The sequence below is a fragment of the Delphinus delphis genome, chromosome 2 (assembly GCF_949987515.2).
Source record: "Delphinus delphis chromosome 2, mDelDel1.2, whole genome shotgun sequence".
In the NCBI taxonomy this organism is placed as follows: domain Eukaryota; kingdom Metazoa; phylum Chordata; class Mammalia; order Artiodactyla; family Delphinidae; genus Delphinus; species Delphinus delphis.
In genome coordinates, this window is record NC_082684.1 from 138,763,559 (window position 1) to 138,781,648 (window position 18,090).

The following is an 18,090-nucleotide window of genomic DNA, read 5'->3' on the forward strand; positions in this document are numbered from 1 at the left end:
CGGCGGAAGCCGCAACAACAACTTTATAAAGAGATAGTGCTGCGAGCAAAGCGTTCCAGCGGCTCGAAGAGGGAAGGCCGCTACCAGTCCCGCGGGGCGCGCGGGGCGGGGCCTACGCGCTGGGGGAGGGGCGGGGCGACCCGGGGCTCCTGTCCAGCCAATCCAAACCCTTGGTCTCAGGGCTGAGCTCTTAACCTATGGGGCAAAGGGACAGAAAAGGAGGCTCTCGGGGACGTGCATGTTCTTAAGGGCTCTTTGTGCTCTAGATAGCTCTATCTACCGGGCTTCTTAAGGAGACGAAGAAGCGAGTCTGAAAACCTCTTCGTGCCACCAACCCATGCCAAGCACAGTGGCTACATAGAGCTTCAATAAATATTTTTTAAAATTATTTATATTTTTAATTGTTGCTTTCATTGGGTCTTCGTCGCTCTGCGCAGGCTTTCTCTAGTTGCCGCGAACGGGGTGCTACCCTTTGTTGTGGTGCGTGGGCTTCTCATTGAGGTGGCTTCTCTTGAGGAGCACGGGATCTAGGTGCCTGGGCTTCAGTAGTTGTGGCACGCGGTCTCAGTAGTTGTGGCTCGTGGGCTCTAGAGCGCAGGCTCAGTAGTTGTGGTGCACAGGCTTAGTTCCTCCGCAGCATGTGGGATCTTCATGGGCCAGGGCTCAAACCCATGTCCCCTGCATTGGCAGGCGGATTCTTAACCACTGCGCCACCAGGGAAGTCCTCAATAAATATTTTTGATTGAGGTCTTTGAACAGATACAGTAAAGCTTTGCTATTCATTCTTTCAACAACATTTAGTTAATTCATTCAAGAAATATATATTGAGCATCTACTGTGTGCCTGGCACCCTGCTATGCACTTGAGATATAGAAATAAAGACGCTTCTGGCCCCCTAGGCGCTTGAGGGAGATGGGCATGTAAGTGAACAGTGCTATAATGTGCTGTGGGAGCATAGTAAAAGAGATAATCAATTCTGTTTGGAGAAGTCGGGAGGCCTCAAAGAGGAGGTGAGACTTCAGTGTCCTAAATTTGATTACAAGGAAGTTAGAATTATCCTCTCAATTGCTGTGGAGTAAGTGGAGTGGAACAGATGGCAGGGGAATTATTAAACTCTGAACGAAATTTTCCTGGGACCTAAATTATTCACTGGTTGTCTGGTGGGCCTAAAATCTAATCAGCTAGACAAGAGTTTAAAGATAAAAGGGAGGAATATTACTCAGCCATAAAAAGGAACGAAACTGAGTTATTTGTAGTGAGGTGGATGGACCTAGAGACTGTCATTCAGAGTGAAGTAAGTCAGAAAGAGAAAAACAAATACCGTATGCTAACACATATATATGGAATCTAAAAAAAAAAAAAAGAAAATGGTACTGATGAACCTAGTTGCAGGGCAGGGATAAAGAGGTAGACATCGAGAATGGACTTGATGACATGGGGTGGGAGGGCGAAGCTGGGGCAAAGTGAGAGTAGCATTGACATATACACTACCGAATGGTAAACAGTTGGTTGCTGGGAAGCAGCAGCATAGCACCGGGAGATCAGCTCGGTGCTTTGTGATGACCTAGAGGGGTGGGATAGGGAGGATGGGAGGGAGGCTCAAGAGGGAGGGGATATGAGGACATGTGTATGCATATGGCTGATTCGCTTTGTTGTGCAACAGAAACTAACACGGTATTGTGAAGCAATTATACTCCAATAAATATCTATTAAAAAAGATAAATGGGATATGTTATCATGGGATAATTCGGCAAGATAATCCTTACTTTCCTCTCAGTAGACATGGTATGAGGGCTTCCCTGGTGGCGCAGTGGTTACGAATCCGCCTGCCAATGCAGGGGACACAGGTTCAAGCCCTGGTCCGGGAAGATCCCACATGCCGCAGAGCAACTAAGCGTGTGCGCCACAAGTACTGAGCCTGTGCTCTAGAGCCCGCGAGCCACAACTACTCAGCCCGCATGCTACAACTACTGAAGCCCGCGTGCCTAGAGCCCGTGCTCCGCAGGAAGAGAAGCCACCACGATGAAAAGCCTGTGTACCGCAACAAAGAGTAGCCCCCGCTCACCGCAACTAGAGAAAGCCTGCGCAGCAACGAAGACCCAATGCAGCCAAAAACAAGTAAAATTAATAAATTTATAAAAAGTAAAATAGAGATGGTACGAAACTTGTCATCAACTTTGACAAAAGGTTTCATTTGTTCGAAACTGCAAATTCCTCAACATCAGGGGTTGGCTCCCTCACAGGTCTGTGAGCTGCTTGAGGGTAAGGGCCATGTCCTATCTTCGTATCCTTGGCGTCTATAGACCAAGTCTGGCAAATTAAGTATCGAATAAAGGTTTGAGATTTGACTGTAGGGATGGATGGATTAAAGTAAAATTAGCATCATCAACCTTGTTACTGGCATCCATCACTGCCACCAAACCGGAGGGTTTAAGACGTTCTTTTTAGGATGGCGATCTCCAATGTCACTATTGGACACACTGGACAGTCGGAAAGCTCTCTCGTTCTAAGTTATCTTGAAGGCGATTGGCAGAAATACTCAGCTCGTAGTGGGGAGCTGTGCTAGCCTGAGTCTCTATGAGAAGAGAAAACAAAAAGGAACTCCTCCTCCCGCCACGCCTAACCATCCTCACTAGGCTCCAAAGACATCCCGTTTAACCGCGACGGAAACTCACTTCCGGCCTGACTAGGACGTAAGAAAACTTTGACAGGAAGCGGCCCCCTCGGAGAAATAATAGTAGGGCGTCACCGTGCAGACGCTCTTCCAGCACTAGAAATCAAGATCTCCTTTCCCCTACCTCTTCAGGGTTTCATTTTTAGCTTATCCAGACGCTGAGTGAGGCAATTAACGGCGGTTAACAGACCGTTACCTGCCCCCGCCCACCGTTGGAGACTACAGATCCCATATTGCAGCTCACCGTCTTCCAAAGAAAACGCCCATACGACCCAGCACGCAACGCGCCTCATGGGCCTCTAGGAATTGTTTTTCCCTTGTTCCGCCGAAACCGAGCAAAGCATGCTGGGGCTTGTAGTTCTCGTGGCTCCCTTACCTAGGTCCTTCGCGATACTCCGTCCGGTCCCGCCTATTCTCTGCCCCGGATCTTTAGGCTTCTCTTGGCCCGTTTGAAGACCAGGAAGTTGATAAGTCGCGAGGCTCGCTGCTGAGAGACGGTGGCTCGGGTGGGACAGTCGCCAGGGATGGCGGAGCGTAAGGATGGAGCGAGTGTCCGGACTGCTCTCCTGGACGCTGAGCAGAGTCCTGTGGCTGTCGGGCCTCTTTGAGCGGGGAGCTGCCCGGCAGCCCCGGATCATGGAAGAGAAAGCGCTAGAAGTTTATGGTAATTAATTTTACCCAGGGCAGCATTTGGTGGTATACGTGGAGGCGGGGGTAACGAGGGCCTCACCTGAGGGTTAAGAGTGGAGACTCGAGTTTTTGCCAGATCTCGTCCGGGAGCGTAGGAAGCTTTTTCTCCGGAGTCCTAAGTCACACGGGCATGTGGGTCTTTCTAGGACCCAGGCTCTTGCTAAACCCGGGGCAGGCCGAGCCTGGAGGTCTCAAACGCTTCATTTCCCTTGTCTTCCCCCACGTTCTAGTGGCTATCTCAAGACTTATGGGCAGAGCAAGCGTCTAGGGTGTTTGGTTAGGAAGCAAAGCTGGCCTGATTGCCCTACTGGAACCTCCTTCCTTCCTAGCCCCTGGACACACACTTCTCCTTCCGCCGCCGAGGGTACTGCTGGCTGACTGCCGAGTTGGGGACTGGCCCAAGGTCACAGCCACCCTCTTCTGCTCCAGAGGCCGTAGGCAGAGGTCCCCAAGAGCCCGGCCTTGAACTTATCGTTCTTTAACGTACCCAAGCCTGGTGTGCAAAAAGGAATACACACACATTGAGTTACATATATGTATAACGTATATTGTATATATGCACACACACATATTCTCTATTCAACCCCTGGAACCATCTTCATCGTACAGATGAGGAAATAAAGGTGTAGAGTGGTTAAACAACTACCTGGAGGCCACTCTGCCAGTAAAGAAACAGCAAAAACCAAAGCTCTTGTCTTCTGATTCCAAACTTAGTGCGCTTTTCATCACTTCATAATTGCTTTATGACTTGCCTTTTTTGGACTTATCAGTATTGTTTTTGAAAACTAAAACGACTGGATCTAATGAGCATTCAAAGATTCCTGCTGACTTAGGGTAAAAGTATAACCACAAGAATACAGATAATGCAGGTAAGGATTATAGATCCGTAGAAAGAAGCCAGGGATGTTAAAGACCTTCGGAGTTAATCTGGTTTACCTCTTGCTAGGGGCAGGACTTAAACCCAGTCAGGTGACAAGTGTGAGTGGAATGATCTCCACAAAGCAGTAAAGCAGAGGTCCCCAAGAGCCCGGCCTTGAACTTATAGTTCTTTAACACACCCAAGACTGGAGTGCAAAAAAAAATACACAGTGAGTTATATATGTATAATATATAATATATATATACGCACACACACTTATATTCTCTATTCAACCCCTGGAACCATCTTCATTGTACAGGTAGGGTTTGTGGTTAAAGGTGGAGGGAGGTGTGGTCAAAAATTGTTTTACATAGCAGGTTGGAACTGGATCCTGAAGGTTTAAATATAAATGAAGAATTTAATATCAGTGCAGAGCCAGTAGAAGAATTTAAGTCAAGGGAGCAATGTGAGGAGAGCAACATTGCTTTCTTTCTAAAAAAATAAATGCAAATCACTAGAAAAGGAGAGAAGTTAAATAACGCGTGAGGTTTACTTTCAGAGTTATTTAACATATGAACAATATAATGCAGCTTGTATATATGAGCCTTACAGGGAAAAGGCCTAGGAGGAAAGGGAAAAAATTCCTTTTCAAAAAAACCTGTTTCCCTGAGCCCCGTGTTTCACAGCCTTGTGAAGCCTCTTTTTCCTGCTTCCCTTTTCAAATTCTGTTTCTAATCAAGTGATAAGCTCAGGAGTTGCTGGGGAGAAGATAGAGTTTGATTGATTTGTTTTTGCCAGCTGGATTTCTGATTACAGGGGTGCTGTGAGTAATAGAACAAAACCTCAGGCTTGAGAACATCAAGCCTGTCGCATGTGAACTCCCTCTGCTTTTTTCTACCTCACTATTTCTCTTATCATTCTCCTTTTCCATCTTTTTCTACAACCTCAGGGTAAGAAGGAAATCTTTTCCTCTCCACCTCGAACCCAGCCTCCCACATCTTTGGTCTCATTCCTTTCTGCTTAGTTTACCAGCCTCCTCCACTCCCCTCCTTGAAATTTCAGTGGCTCTTCCTCTATTTTTTTTTCCTTTGTTTGATCCTTCCCCTTGGGCTATAAAACATACTCAAGTTTCCCTTATCCTTGTCATTGTTCTAGCTTTTTCTAAACGCACTGTCCTTTTTTTGCTCTTCCCTCCTTCCCTGTCAAAGCCCTAGGATTACATTTGCAGTTCCTTCTCACTTCCCCTTTTGCAAGCTGGCCTCTGCCTTTACCTCTCTACCGAAAGTGCTTTCTTACAGGTGACCTTCTGAGACCGGCTTTAGCTTTCGTTAACCTGCATTTTTCTGCAGCATTTTTTTTTTTAATTTATTTTTGGCTGTGTTGGGTCTTCGTTGCTGCACGTGGGCATTCTCTAGTTGTGGCGAGCGGGGGCAACTCTTCGTTGTGGTGCGCGGGCTTCTCATTGCGGTGGCTTCTCTTGTTGCAGAGCATAGGCTCTAGGTGCACGGGCTTCAGTAGTTGTGGCACATGGGCTGAGTAGTTGCGGCTCGCGGGCTCTAGAGCGCAGGCTCAGTAGTTGTGGTGCACGAGCTTAGTTGCTCCACAGCATGTGGCATCTTCCCAGACTAGGGATCGAACCTGTGTCCCCTGCATCGGCAGGTGGATTCTTAACCACTGTGCCACCAGGGAAGGCCCTTTTCTGCAGCATTTGATGTTGTTAACCATCCCCTCTTTCCTTTTATGCTGCGTTTTGCTTTTCTTCCTCCTATTGATCCCCAAATTTGGTGCTTCCTACAGATCCATACTTAGTTCTCTTTCCCTTTACATTTGTGATTCTCCAACTGGACTGCACATAAGAACAGCCTGAAGAATTTTTTTAAGTCTCAATGCCCAGGTCATACTGTGAATCAATTAAATCAGAATCCCTGGTAGGGCTCAGACACCAGTTTTTGTTTTTGTTTTGAAACATTCCTAGTGATTCCATTGTTCAGCCAAGGTTGAAAACTATGGTTCTACTCATTGTTCTTTGTGAATCCCATGAGTTCAACAGCCACTCCAGCCTTGGTTCTCTTAAACCTTATGCCATAATTCAGTGTTTGCTGGAATGTTCCATTGGTTTGCCCCTTAAGCACCTCAGAATGATTATATATAAGATTTAACCTGTTTATCTCAGCCCCCACCCAAATTTCTTCCTTTGTTCTCTCTTCTTTTTTTTTTAATTCTATCTTTGTTCTCACAGGCGCTTAGATTTACAGTCTTAGTCATCTTCTTTTTCTCCCTTTCCTTGTCTTCTACATCCAAATAGTTGTCAGATTCTGTTGATTCTGCCTCTGAAATTACTTCTTCGTCTTTCCCCTCCTCTCTATAGCTATGGTCATGTCCCTGTTTTAGGCCCAGCTTTTTCAGCTGGTATCCCAGGCTCTGCTCTTTAGTTCTGAGTCTACCAGCTGACAGTGTAATGCTGTCCATGTCACTCCCTTGTTCAGAACCTCTTGAGGACATCCTGTTGCCTTTTGCTGACTCTAAAAGAGCCTTAATGGACTGGCCTAAACTCTTAATAACTTCTTCCCTTATGCTGAGTTCCGTGCAAACTAAACTTGTTCTTTACTTTCCTTCACCTTAAATGGCAAATATTGAAATGTTACCCATTTTATTGTTTTTGTTTTTTGTGGGTTTTTTTTTTTGGCCGCGCAGTGTGGCCTGCAGGATCTTAGTTCCCTGATCAAGGATCAAACCTGGGCCCCTGCAGTGGAAGCGTGGAGTCCTAACCGCTGGACCGCCAGGGAATTCCCCAAAATGTTACCCATTTTTAAAGGCTTGATTCAGATTCCATTTCCATAAATCCCGATACTGCATTCTCCCCAACTAAGTTATTTTTTCCCTTGAACTTCTATGACACTTTCCCCATTCATGTATTCTCTCTGCAAGGTTGGATCCAAGAAACTGGACATGAGGTAGTAATAATCCAAGAAAATGGTTTTCTCAAAAGGACACTAGTAGTGGAAATTTCTGTCAGAAACCTGGGGAGTGGCTGTAGTATTTGCTCAAACAAAAAGAAGTAAGTGTTTGGATTAGGACTGGCAAAATTGTTTGTATTTAGAATATTCATGTTTTAACATAAAACCTTTTCTCTGATGTTTCTTTAGATTTGATTCGAACTATCCGGGACCCAGAGAAGCCCAATACTTTAGAAGAACTGGAAGTGGTAACGGAAAGTTGTGTGGAGGTTCAGGAGATAAATGAAGAAGACTATTTGGTTATTATCAGGTTCACGCCAACAGTACCTCATTGCTCTTTGGCGACTCTTATTGGTAAGGTTTTAGATAAAGATATTTATATATTAATTCTGAATTATTCTAGCTGATACTGACCCGCAGTAACAATTAGCATCATGTATCATACTTTATGGTTTACAGAATATTTTCTGTAGTTCTCAACAATTAGCGTATGAGAGGGTCAATATTATCTTCATTTTACAGATGAGGAACCTGAGGCTCAGAGAGTTTAAGGGACTTGCTCAGCATCATGTAGGCAGGAAATGATGAAGCTGAGGCTCAATTCCAGGTCTCCTGACTTTAAGTGTGTTTTTCCTTTAGCTATACCATGCTGCTTCTCTACAGTTAATGGAGCCTGAGTGTGGGCCAGCTCCTCTCCTCAGTTCTGGAGATCGGAATGGGTGTTGTCAGACTAGCACTGCTGTCCTTACCATCTCCTCCTTTTAGCTGCTCTCTTGGCTTCTATGTAGCATGGGCAGAAGTCCTGGTGGGAGGGTATTTTTTCAGGTAGTTTTCTTTTTGAGAGGTTGCATTCCCAATATTTTGGATTAGTTAGCTGTGAGATATACAATAGATATCTTTGAATGTATACTTTGTTAAAAAGAAGGTAAAGAAAGTTTCTTTCAAACCAGATCTTGATCAGTAGGGAACCAATTAAATAATCAGTGATGGTGTTTATTAACAATGGAATACTATGCAGCTATAAAAAAGAATGAAGAAGCTCTCCATATACTAATATGGAAAGATCTCTATGACATACTGTTTGGAAATAAAAGCAAGTATAATATTGCTACATTTGTGTAAAGAAGAGCAAAAATATACATTTATATTTGATTGCATATCCATAAAGAAAACATAAGAAATGAATAGCTAAGATGGGTGTGGGCATTAGTGATGGTGGGAACTGGTCAGATGGAGGATAGGGTGGCAGGGAGACTTTATAACTTTTTATATTTTTAAGCTTTTGAACATTGAGACTATATTACCTATTTAAAAATAGACAAATTTATAAAAAGGATTGGAAAGGTAAATATTTTATTATTGTTTCTACTATTGTTGTGAGTTGTCTTTCTTTTCTCACTTGTTGGACCTGGGATCCCTCAAGTAGTGGTTTCCAGCATATGGGGCACATCTTGAGGGACTAGATGGTCTGTGAATCCATAGATACTATTGTGGTTATAAAATTCCAATACTAGAAAAAGCATTCTTGAATACATATTTTTCATCATTGGACAGTTTCTGAATCAACAGATATCGAAAACAGATTTCAAAAAGTAATATTTATATTGTGTTTCTTAAATTATAAAAGTAACATATTTGTTGGCAATAATTTTGAAATTCCACAAAAGTATAAAGAAGAAAATTTTTAAAAGTTGTCATTAGAATGTGTGCTCTAGGCTAAAATTCCAGCTCTGTCAGCTCTGTCACTCTTTGGTCTTGGGCAAGTTACTTAACCTTTCCAAGCCTATTTCCTTATCTGTAAAATACTGATAGTAAGGGTAACTACTGAGTTGTAAGGGTTAAGTAATAGAAAGCATGAAGTAGATGAGAAATGTTTTTTAGTTCTCCTTAAATATTATTGTTTAATTATATGGTCAACTATATGGTCATATAATTATATGGTCATCATTTTTGTAACCACTTAGACTACTTCTAGCCTCCTACAATTATAAATAATACTATGATGAACAGCTTTACACATAAATATTTTTATTTATCTCTAGTTATTACTTCAGGATAAATTTCTGTAAGTGGAATTATTGGGTCATATGGTAGAAATATTTTTAAGTCTCTGGGTAAATATTAGCAAGTCACAGGGAATTCCTTGGTGGTCCAGTGATTAGGACTCTGCACTTTCACTGCCAAGGGCACGGGTTCAATCCCTGGTCAGGGAACTAAGATCCCGCAAGCCGCGTGGTATAGCCAAAAAAAAAGTTCATACTCTTTGACCGAGGAATTAAGGAAATAATTCCCTAGGAGAAAATAGTAGCATGTTCAAAACATATATAGTAAATTTATGATAATAAATCCTGGAAGAAACTATAGTATCGATTAATACTGAAATGATATAAAAATAATGGCATTTCTTATTTCTATTGAAAATGATGAATATAATCAAGGAATCAAAGTATCTGTGTGAGAGTGGATGAAAAAGCTTGAATGATAAATTGAATTTGTGTTATGATTGCAGTTATTTTAAAAAACTGTGTTTACGTGGACAAAGATTGAGAGAGCACATGAAATAAAAATAACTGTAAAGGTGTCAAGATTAGATTATGGTTGAATTTCAGATCTCTACACCTTTTGACAGAGTTTTGTCACTTTTTTGGCCCTTTTGATATGGGTTTCATTTAAGACCATTGGCTTTTGAGAAGGTTGTATGGTAGTGTATCATAGTAATCGTGTTCAAGCAACATGACTGGAAAACTCGATGAAGGGAGTCCTCTTTCTGGCTGATGCATTAGGAGACATTTCCTATGAGCAGGTAGTACTAAGCAGAGAAAGGCATCTGAGTCAGAGTTCCACCCTGACTGCTTAGGTTGTCACCTACTCAGTTACCCTGGTATATCATTCCAAAGACAAGGAAGACTCAAAGCGGGTGAGTGGGTAGAGCAGAAAAACCACTTGATAATCTTTTCTGTTGACTTAAACAAGAATGGCTGAAGGCAGGATACGAAGGGCATAGAATTTGGAGTCTAGATTTAGCTTCCAGCTCTGCCACATATTAGCTATGTGATGTGGAACAAATCGCTTATCTTGGTTCCTGGCTGTAAAATGAAAATGATAAAATAGTAATAGCTAACATTTACTGGATACTTATTATGCATCAACTACTGTTTTAAGCATGACTATATTTACTCCTCGTGCGTAACAACCTTATATATAGTGGTACTATTATAATACTTGTATAACAGATAAGGAAACTGAAGTTCAGAGAGGTTAAGTAACTTGCCTGGCGTCACACAGCTAGTGTGTAGTGGAGCCACTTTTGAACCCAAATTACCTGTCTCAGTTATGCTATACTGCCTATCTTGAGGATACTGATATTCAAGAAAGTGCTTTGTGAATTGTAAAACAGTTATTATTTATGGGTAAAATACCTACCAACAGTGACTAGAACACATGAGGATGCTCAAGAAACAAATTAAGGAGACAATGGGGGAGCAGAGGAAGGAAAACCCTCCAGATAAGCTTTAAGGCAGATAGATACTCTGAAGGGAGACCCTTCTTTTTTTTTTTTTTTTTAAGGGGGACCCTTCTTAAGGAAATTATATATTTTCTTTAGAATTCCCTAATATTTATTATGGAATTACTGTGTTGTAGACTCTAAGGTAGGCCCAATCTCATTGTAGCTCATTTAATTCTTTTTCCTTCTCTGGAATTTTTCAGATGATTCTGTTAGAAAACCTAGTGGTACTTTAGAAAACCACAAGCAAATTAATTTCATACCTCCCCAAAAGAGAGGTAGTCTAACAATTATGTTTTGCTGTGTTATGTTTGGGGTTTTGTTATTGTTGTTTATTTTTAATCAAACCAAAATACTAAGAAAATGTTCCTTATAACGTAACAAGCCCTTATGTATTGATATTAGTTGGGAGAGGAAATAAATTGCTCTAAATAAAAACCTGCAAAGCCAGGGAACTAGAGACACTTTTTCCTCATAATAAGAGCAGCTTGGTTTATCTTCTCTGTCTAGAGGTGTAGACTTAGTTAAAATTGTATGCTATATTTTATGGTGGGGGAGAAGTGAAACATTGGCACTGAGGCTCTGTTCCAAGCTGACTTTTAATTTCTCTTGGAAGTCTTAACTGGAAAAAAAAATATTGAACTGTGACTTGGTATTGGGGTGATAAACTGAACTTCAGAGGAGCTTGTTTTAGGGAAACAACTCTATTTGTACCCTGCAGGCACAGAGGAGTCCAAATCTGAGAGATTGCTTGTGGTCCTTTTTTTTTTAAATAAATTTATTTATTTAGGCTGTGTTGGGTCTTCGTTTCTGTGCGAGGGCTTTCTCTAGTTGCGGCGAGCGGGGGCCACTCTTCATCGCGGTGCGCGGGCCTCTCACTGTTGCGGCCTCTCTTGTTGCGGAGCACAGGCTCCAGACGCGCAGGCTCAGTAGCTGTGGCTCACGGCCCCAGTTGCTCCGCGGCATGTGGGATCTTCCTAGACCAGGGCTCGAACTCGTGTCCCTTGCATCGGCAGGCAGATTCTCAACCACTGCGCCACCAGGGAAGACCGCTTGTGGTGCTTTTTAAGTGGCTCTTACTTGGTTTTAAGTTTTTTTGTTTTTTTGTATTTTTGCAGTACGCGGGCCTCGCACTGTTGTGGCCTCTCCCATTGCGGAGCGCAGGCTCAGCGGCCATGGCTCACGGGCTCAGCCGCTACGCGACATGTGGGAACTTCCTGGACTGGGACACAAACCCGTGTCCCCTACATCGGCAGGTGGATTCACATCCATTGCGCCACCAGGGACGCCCCGGTTTTAAGTTTTTGTGTGGCCTGACCTGTTGCAGGCATTCAATAAAGTTTAATGAGTGAATTGGCCTTTGATGGAAGGCAAATTGATACAGCAGAAATGACCTGCGTTTTGCGGTGGTTTCGGGTTCCAGTCCCAACTCTGTCATTTTACTAGCTCTTTGATCTTGGGGAAGTTACACTGTGACCTTGGTTTCATAATTTGTAGAATGGGATTGACAATACCTAGCTCACTGGATTATCATGAGGAATTCGTAAGATGTATCAATATTAAAGTTGCTAGGTAAAGGTGCCAGGCTCAACGGAGGCGTACATTGGATTGAGCCTAAGCTCTTTTCAGCTACTGTTTTGTATAGAGACACCTAGACACAGCTGTATGCTTTTTCAAGAACCAATAAGAAGAGATAATTGGGGCTTTTTTTTTTCCTCTGCAGGGCTGTGCTTAAGAGTTAAACTTCAGCGGTGTTTACCGTTTAAACATAAGGTAAGGAATGTGTTTTTTGTTGTTGTTTTATAATAGCTTTGTTGAGATTTGATTCACATATCATACAACCACCTATTTAAAGTATAGAATTTAATGTTTTTTGGTATATTCACAAAATTATGCAGCTATCGCTACTATCAATTTTGGAACATTTTCATCATCCCAGTAAAAAAACCCATACCAATTAGCAGTCATTCCCCATTTCTCCTAAACCCTCTCCCATCCCTAGGCAACCACTTTTGTCTCTATAGATTTGCCTATTCTGGGTGTTTCATTTAAATGGAATCATATAATTTGTGGTCTTTTAAGACTGGCATCTTTCACTTAGAATAATATTTTCAGAATTCATTCATGTCATAACATGTATCAGTATTTCATTCTTTGCCTTGTACTGTTCTTTTGTGTAGATATCACATTGTATTTATTTGTTTTATAATTTGGTAGACATTTGGGTTGTTTCCACTTTTTGTCTTTTATGAATAATGTTGCTATGAACCTTTGTGTGCAAGTGTTTGTGTGGACATGTGTTTTCATTTCTTTTCCACCGAGGGCATATGTTTTCCATTTCATTTCTTCCTGGATTCTATGGTAACTCGACGTTTAACCTTTTGAGGAACTTCCAGACTGTTTTCCATAGCCACTTCACCCTTTTACATTCCCACCAGCAGCCTGTGAGGGTTCTGATTTCGGCACATCCTTGCCAATACTTATCATGATTATCTCTTTTTTTCATTATAGCCATCACTAGAATGTGTGAAGTGATATCTAACTGTGGTTTTGATTTGCATTTCCCTGATGGGTGACAATATTCATCCAAAAATTTAAAACCAATTAAGAACCACTTAAAAAGGGCCACAAGAAACCTCTCAAATTTAGAATCTTCTGTGGACCAAACCAACTGTTTGGTTACCCTGAGGTATAGTTTGCATAGGAATAGCAAGGTAAATGCTTGACTCTTCCCCTTTATTTACGGTTTTTCAGAATAATGAGTCGTGCATAATTTTAAGCCAAAGTAAATGAGTATAGAGTGATTTTATACCACTTCCTTTGTTGTTTAGAATAAGAGTTAGTGTTATGCCACTGGGGGAATGTATAAGGTGTTTTGTCTTTTAAAGAAGACTGGACTAAATGGTCTCTAGGGTCTCTTAGAGCCATAATAGGCTATGATTTTTTCCCCCTCATGAAAAACATTTATCTCAGTAGTAAATAAGTATATGCGAATTAGATCACATGCTCCAATGTTCCCTGAAAAATAGACATATCTTTATCATATAGCATGATTTATTTACCACAAGATTTGCAATAATTTTGTGGGTTTGTCTCAAAAGCTCTGGTTCTTGGAGGTTAGCTAGTTTAAGGGAGTGAGTGCAGCAGGACCAGGAGAGATAGCTTAACCAGTATTGTACTTGAGAATAAATTTATCAAGATAATAGTAGATGAGAAAAGGAGGATACTGAAAACTGTATATTGTGATCCGATTTTTGTAAAGTACACAATAAAAAGAAACTTCTAGCCTTGGGGGGTGTGTGTGTGTGTGTGTGTGTGTGTATGTATGTAATGTGTGTGTGTGTGAAATCTTAAATTATGTGGGAATAGAGAAAAATATGGAAGAAAGTACACTAGATTATTATTATTATTATTATTTTTTTGCGGTATGCGGGCTTCTCACTGTTGTGGCCTCTCCCGTTGCGGAGCACAGGCTCCGGACGCGCAGGCTCAGCGGCCATGGCTCTCGGGCCCAGCTGCTCCGCGGCATGTGGAATCTTCCCGGACCAGGGCACGAACCCGCGTCCCCTGCATCGGCAGGCGGACTCTCAACCACTGTGCCACCAGGGAAGCCCCAACACTAGATTATTAATGTGGCTTTCTTGTGGGGTGGGGCAGGGAGAAAGTTTAGATACTGATTTGGGAGGAAGAGGTAGAGTGCAGGGGATATATATTGTTGAGTAAAACATGTATGAGATCTCACTTGCATAAAATTGTAGGTTTGTATTCATTAAAAAATAATGAATGGGAATACCCGCCGCGGGCCTTCCCCATATGACCAAAATAAAAAATCCTACTAACTTCAGCCCTCATTTTAGAGAAGAATGTGAAGATTTGTCCCAAGTCTTTGATGATGGAAACAGGATTTGGGCTTTCATCCCTAGACTCTTGAGTCCATTGTACATTCCACCTCACTCATCTTAGAATGCTCTAAATGTTTTGCTTTTAATGTATTTTTTTCCTAGTTGGAAATCTACATTTCTGAAGGAACCCACTCAACGGAGGAAGATAGTAAGTGAATTTTGAACCATTATTTGAAAACAGCTTCATATAGTACTTTATCTTGGGTGTTACGTTATTCTGCCAGCCAAGTATCTATTGGGTCATTTGCAAAAAAGAACAAAATCAGCTCTTAGCTTTTCCTAAGTTTTTCCTTAATCAAAGAAATTTTGATTAAACAATCTAAATTAATGGGTTCTTCTTTACTTGTACTTTGTTCAGCTTGTTTTAGGGGACAGTGGTCATTTGAAGTGTAACTAGAGTTAAGCCCTGTGGATATTGACTGGTTTAGGCCAGTGGCCACACATCTGTGAGGAATATCCAGCTGTAGGAACTTTGAATTATAAGCTCTAAAGAGAGCTTGATTCTTCTCTTTGGTGGCAGGATAGAGAGCTGTGTACTTGAAATTGAAATCAAAGGTCCAGCAAGTAAAGCTTTAGGGAATCTTGGGGTAGGTGTTGCCTTCCTGGGTTAATGTATTAAAATGGGAGTAGAGAAGCGTTTTTGTATAAAGGATCTCTAGCCTACGGAGAGAAATAAAGTGGCAGCCGCTTAAAAATAACAGAGGTGGGATTTAGGAAAAGCAAAAGTGGGATTACAGGGGATTTTTTTCTCTTTAAGTCTCCCCTTCGAAACTAATGAATAACTAGCCAAAACCTGTGTTAAGTTCTCAAGGTGTTAAATTCTGTTTTAACAAGCTAATAAAATTACTGTCTGCTGCTGTGTATTGACATAGTCCTGCTAACTTTTGCCTGTGTGTTTTGTAGTCAACAAGCAGATAAATGACAAAGAACGAGTGGCAGCTGCGATGGAGAATCCCAACTTACGGGACATCGTGGAACAGTGTGTCCTTGAACCTGACTAATAGCTGTTTTAAGAGCCACTGAACTGGAATCATTTGATATATTTGTTTAAACTCTTTGTAAAATGTAAAAGACTCATGTTTAATATGTAGGTGATTTGTACCTCAGTGCATTTTTTTAAAGGATGATTTCCAAGCAAGATTTAATTATAAGGTAGTACCTAGTTTGTTCAGTGTTTAACATTCTCAGGATTTGTAACACTTAAATGATCGACAGAAAAATATTTTCTAGTAATTATGTGTCAGATGAGTTGCTATTTTTCTGATGCCCATTCTGATACAACTGCTTTTCATGTCAAATATCTACTGTGCCCAAATGTATTCAGTTTAAATCATTACTCTGTAAATAAATAAAACAGAGATGATTCTTGTATATACCTTAGAATGTTTTTATTTAATTGTATATTTTAGTGTAAAGGTTAGCACTAAAAGATATTTCCAAAGCTTTATTTTCTGATTATTATGTAGAATCAGAGATAGGAGAACCAAAAAGAACCCTTAATATCAGGCCTGGGCCCTGACTTCCTTCAAGAAGAGTCCTGGACCCATTTATAGACAAGGAACAAATGTGAAGAGGGCCAGGTGACATATATAATTTTGAAGATCAAGAAGTCCCCAAAGAAATTTTGATTAAACAATCTAAGTCAATGGGTTCTTCTTTATTTGTACCTTGTTCAGTTTGTTTTAGGGGACAGTGGTCATTTGAAGTGTAACAGGGTATGTTAGGAAGCTTCCGAGGTGCCCCCCCCAACCAATGATCCTTGATTCCTGATATTCGTGCCCGTGTAGTTTCCTTCCATATTGAACCAGAACTGGTTGCCATGACTAAAAAAGAATCAGAGGTGACAGTGTGTGATTTCTGAGGCTAGATCATAAGAGATGTTACTGCTTTCACCTTGTGATCACTTGAGTTGCTCGTTCTGCAGGAATCCAGCTGCCATGTCCTAAGAACACTCAGACAGCCCTGTGGACAATTCCACATGGAGAGGAATTGAGGCCTTCCACCAACAACGAGCACCAATTTGTATACCATGTGAGGGAACCACGTTGGAAGCCATTGTGGAGCCTCAGTCAGGCTGACATCTTGACTGGAACCTCACTAGACCCTGAGCCAGAAGCCGCTCCCTAGTTCCTGATGCAGAGAAGCTGTGAGTGATAATAAATGTTTATTGTTTACAGCACTAAGTTTTGGTGTAATTTGCCATGCAGCAATAAGTAACTAATACACAGGTATTAGCATAGAACTCTTCTGCCTCAAATTTAATTGAGGATTCTAAGGGGAAAACATGAGAACTTGTTCCATGGCTCTTGAACCCCTTTATCCACTTCAAGAATATGAGTTTTGAGAGAACAGAGAGGATTTGGTAGGAAGATTGATGAAGAGATTTCCTTGGTTAAAGCTGTTGTTATGCTGAGTTCCAACCCCCATCTTGGTGGAAGGGTGAGGAAATGACACCTTCTACCACTATCCGCTGAGGGGAATTTCAAGGGGACAACTCAGAGAGTTTGGAAATGTGTCCTCTGCAGTTGAGAGACCCAGAAAAGTGGTGCCTGACTCAGGCCTGAGAAAGCAAGCAGAAGTGGGCTTGAAGGCTGGGGCCTGACTCCTGCCCAGGAAATCTAGAGGGTGAGAGAAAGGCAAGGCTAACTACCTTGATGACAGAGCCCTGGGATGCACAAGTGTTTCTCGTGGACCATGCTATGGGGTCATATTTGACATTGCTCAACAAGCCATCAGCAGGGCCAAGGAGACCTCAGAGAAAGGGTCTGGAGGTGTACTGCCTGGTGCCCAGGGACTGAGGAGAGAAGACGGCAAGTGAGCAGCCAGGATGGAGATGCTTCTGCCAGGGTCAGGGGGCACAGCGGGAACGCCTGGTAAGCGTACGAAAGTGCCAACCTAAGAGAAAGAGCCAGCTCTAATCATCAGGCAGAGAGAGCACGAAGCCAAGCAGCTACGTAAGAACTGTCCCATCTCTGGTGCTCCTCCCTCCCTCAGCTCCCGCAGTGGCGAAGTTGAAGGGGGGAAAGAGGAGAGAGCAGAGGACCCCATCCCATGGCTCCGCTGGAGGTTTCAAGCCTGAAGCAAGCTCAAGTTAGGAAAGAGTTGATGCCAAGTTTGTAGTTCTAACTATTAGATGTGACTAGATAATTCAGTGTAATGAGATTGTATGGTTAAAAGTGACAAGACGACTTAATCTGACAGAAATCATGTGTCTGCCCAAGTCTTCACCCATGGGCAGAGGAGGATCATGCCTTCTCAACAAAGTTTCGAAGGATTAGTGGGGGACAAAAATAAAATCAATTCTTACACAACATACTGGTTATAGAAGTCCTATTAAAACCATCTTGGGGACTTCCCTGGTGGCGCAGTGGTTAAGAATCCTCCTGCCAATGCAGGGGACATGGGTTCGAGCCCTGGTCTGGGAAGATCCCACATGACGCGGAGCAACTGAGCCCGTACGCCACAACTACTGAGCCTGCACTCTAGAGCCCGCATGCCACAAC

General features: G+C 42.2%; 1 protein-coding gene across 2 annotated transcripts; it reads left to right on the forward strand.

The window, feature by feature from the left end:
* Window positions 1-3,077: 3,077 nt before the first annotated feature.
* On the forward strand, window positions 3,078-18,090 carry CIAO2A (cytosolic iron-sulfur assembly component 2A). Of its 2 annotated transcripts, none has more exons than XM_060005801.1 (5): window positions 3,078-3,338; window positions 7,370-7,534; window positions 12,409-12,458; window positions 14,690-14,735; window positions 16,512-18,090. In XM_060005801.1, exons 1-5 carry the CDS (start codon window positions 3,215-3,217, stop codon window positions 16,712-16,714), a joined length of 588 nt encoding a protein of 195 aa, XP_059861784.1. In that variant the 5' UTR covers window positions 3,078-3,214; the 3' UTR covers window positions 16,715-18,090. The 2 variants fall into 2 exon arrangements, with proteins under 2 accessions (XP_059861784.1, XP_059861783.1); XM_060005800.2 differs by having other exon boundaries at window positions 3,087-3,338; window positions 15,491-16,642.

Bases quoted from the DNA above. Each gene is read 5' to 3' on its own strand.
- CIAO2A (XM_060005801.1), top strand. From the start codon at position 3,215: ATGGAGCGAGTGTCCGGACTGCTCTCCTGGACGCTGAGCAGAGTCCTG. The intron at 7,535-12,408 runs GTAAGGTTTTAG...TTTCCTCTGCAG, and splicing joins CTCTTTGGCGACTCTTATTG to GGCTGTGCTTAAGAGTTAAA. The intron at 12,459-14,689 runs GTAAGGAATGTG...TTTTTTTCCTAG, and splicing joins GTTTACCGTTTAAACATAAG to TTGGAAATCTACATTTCTGA.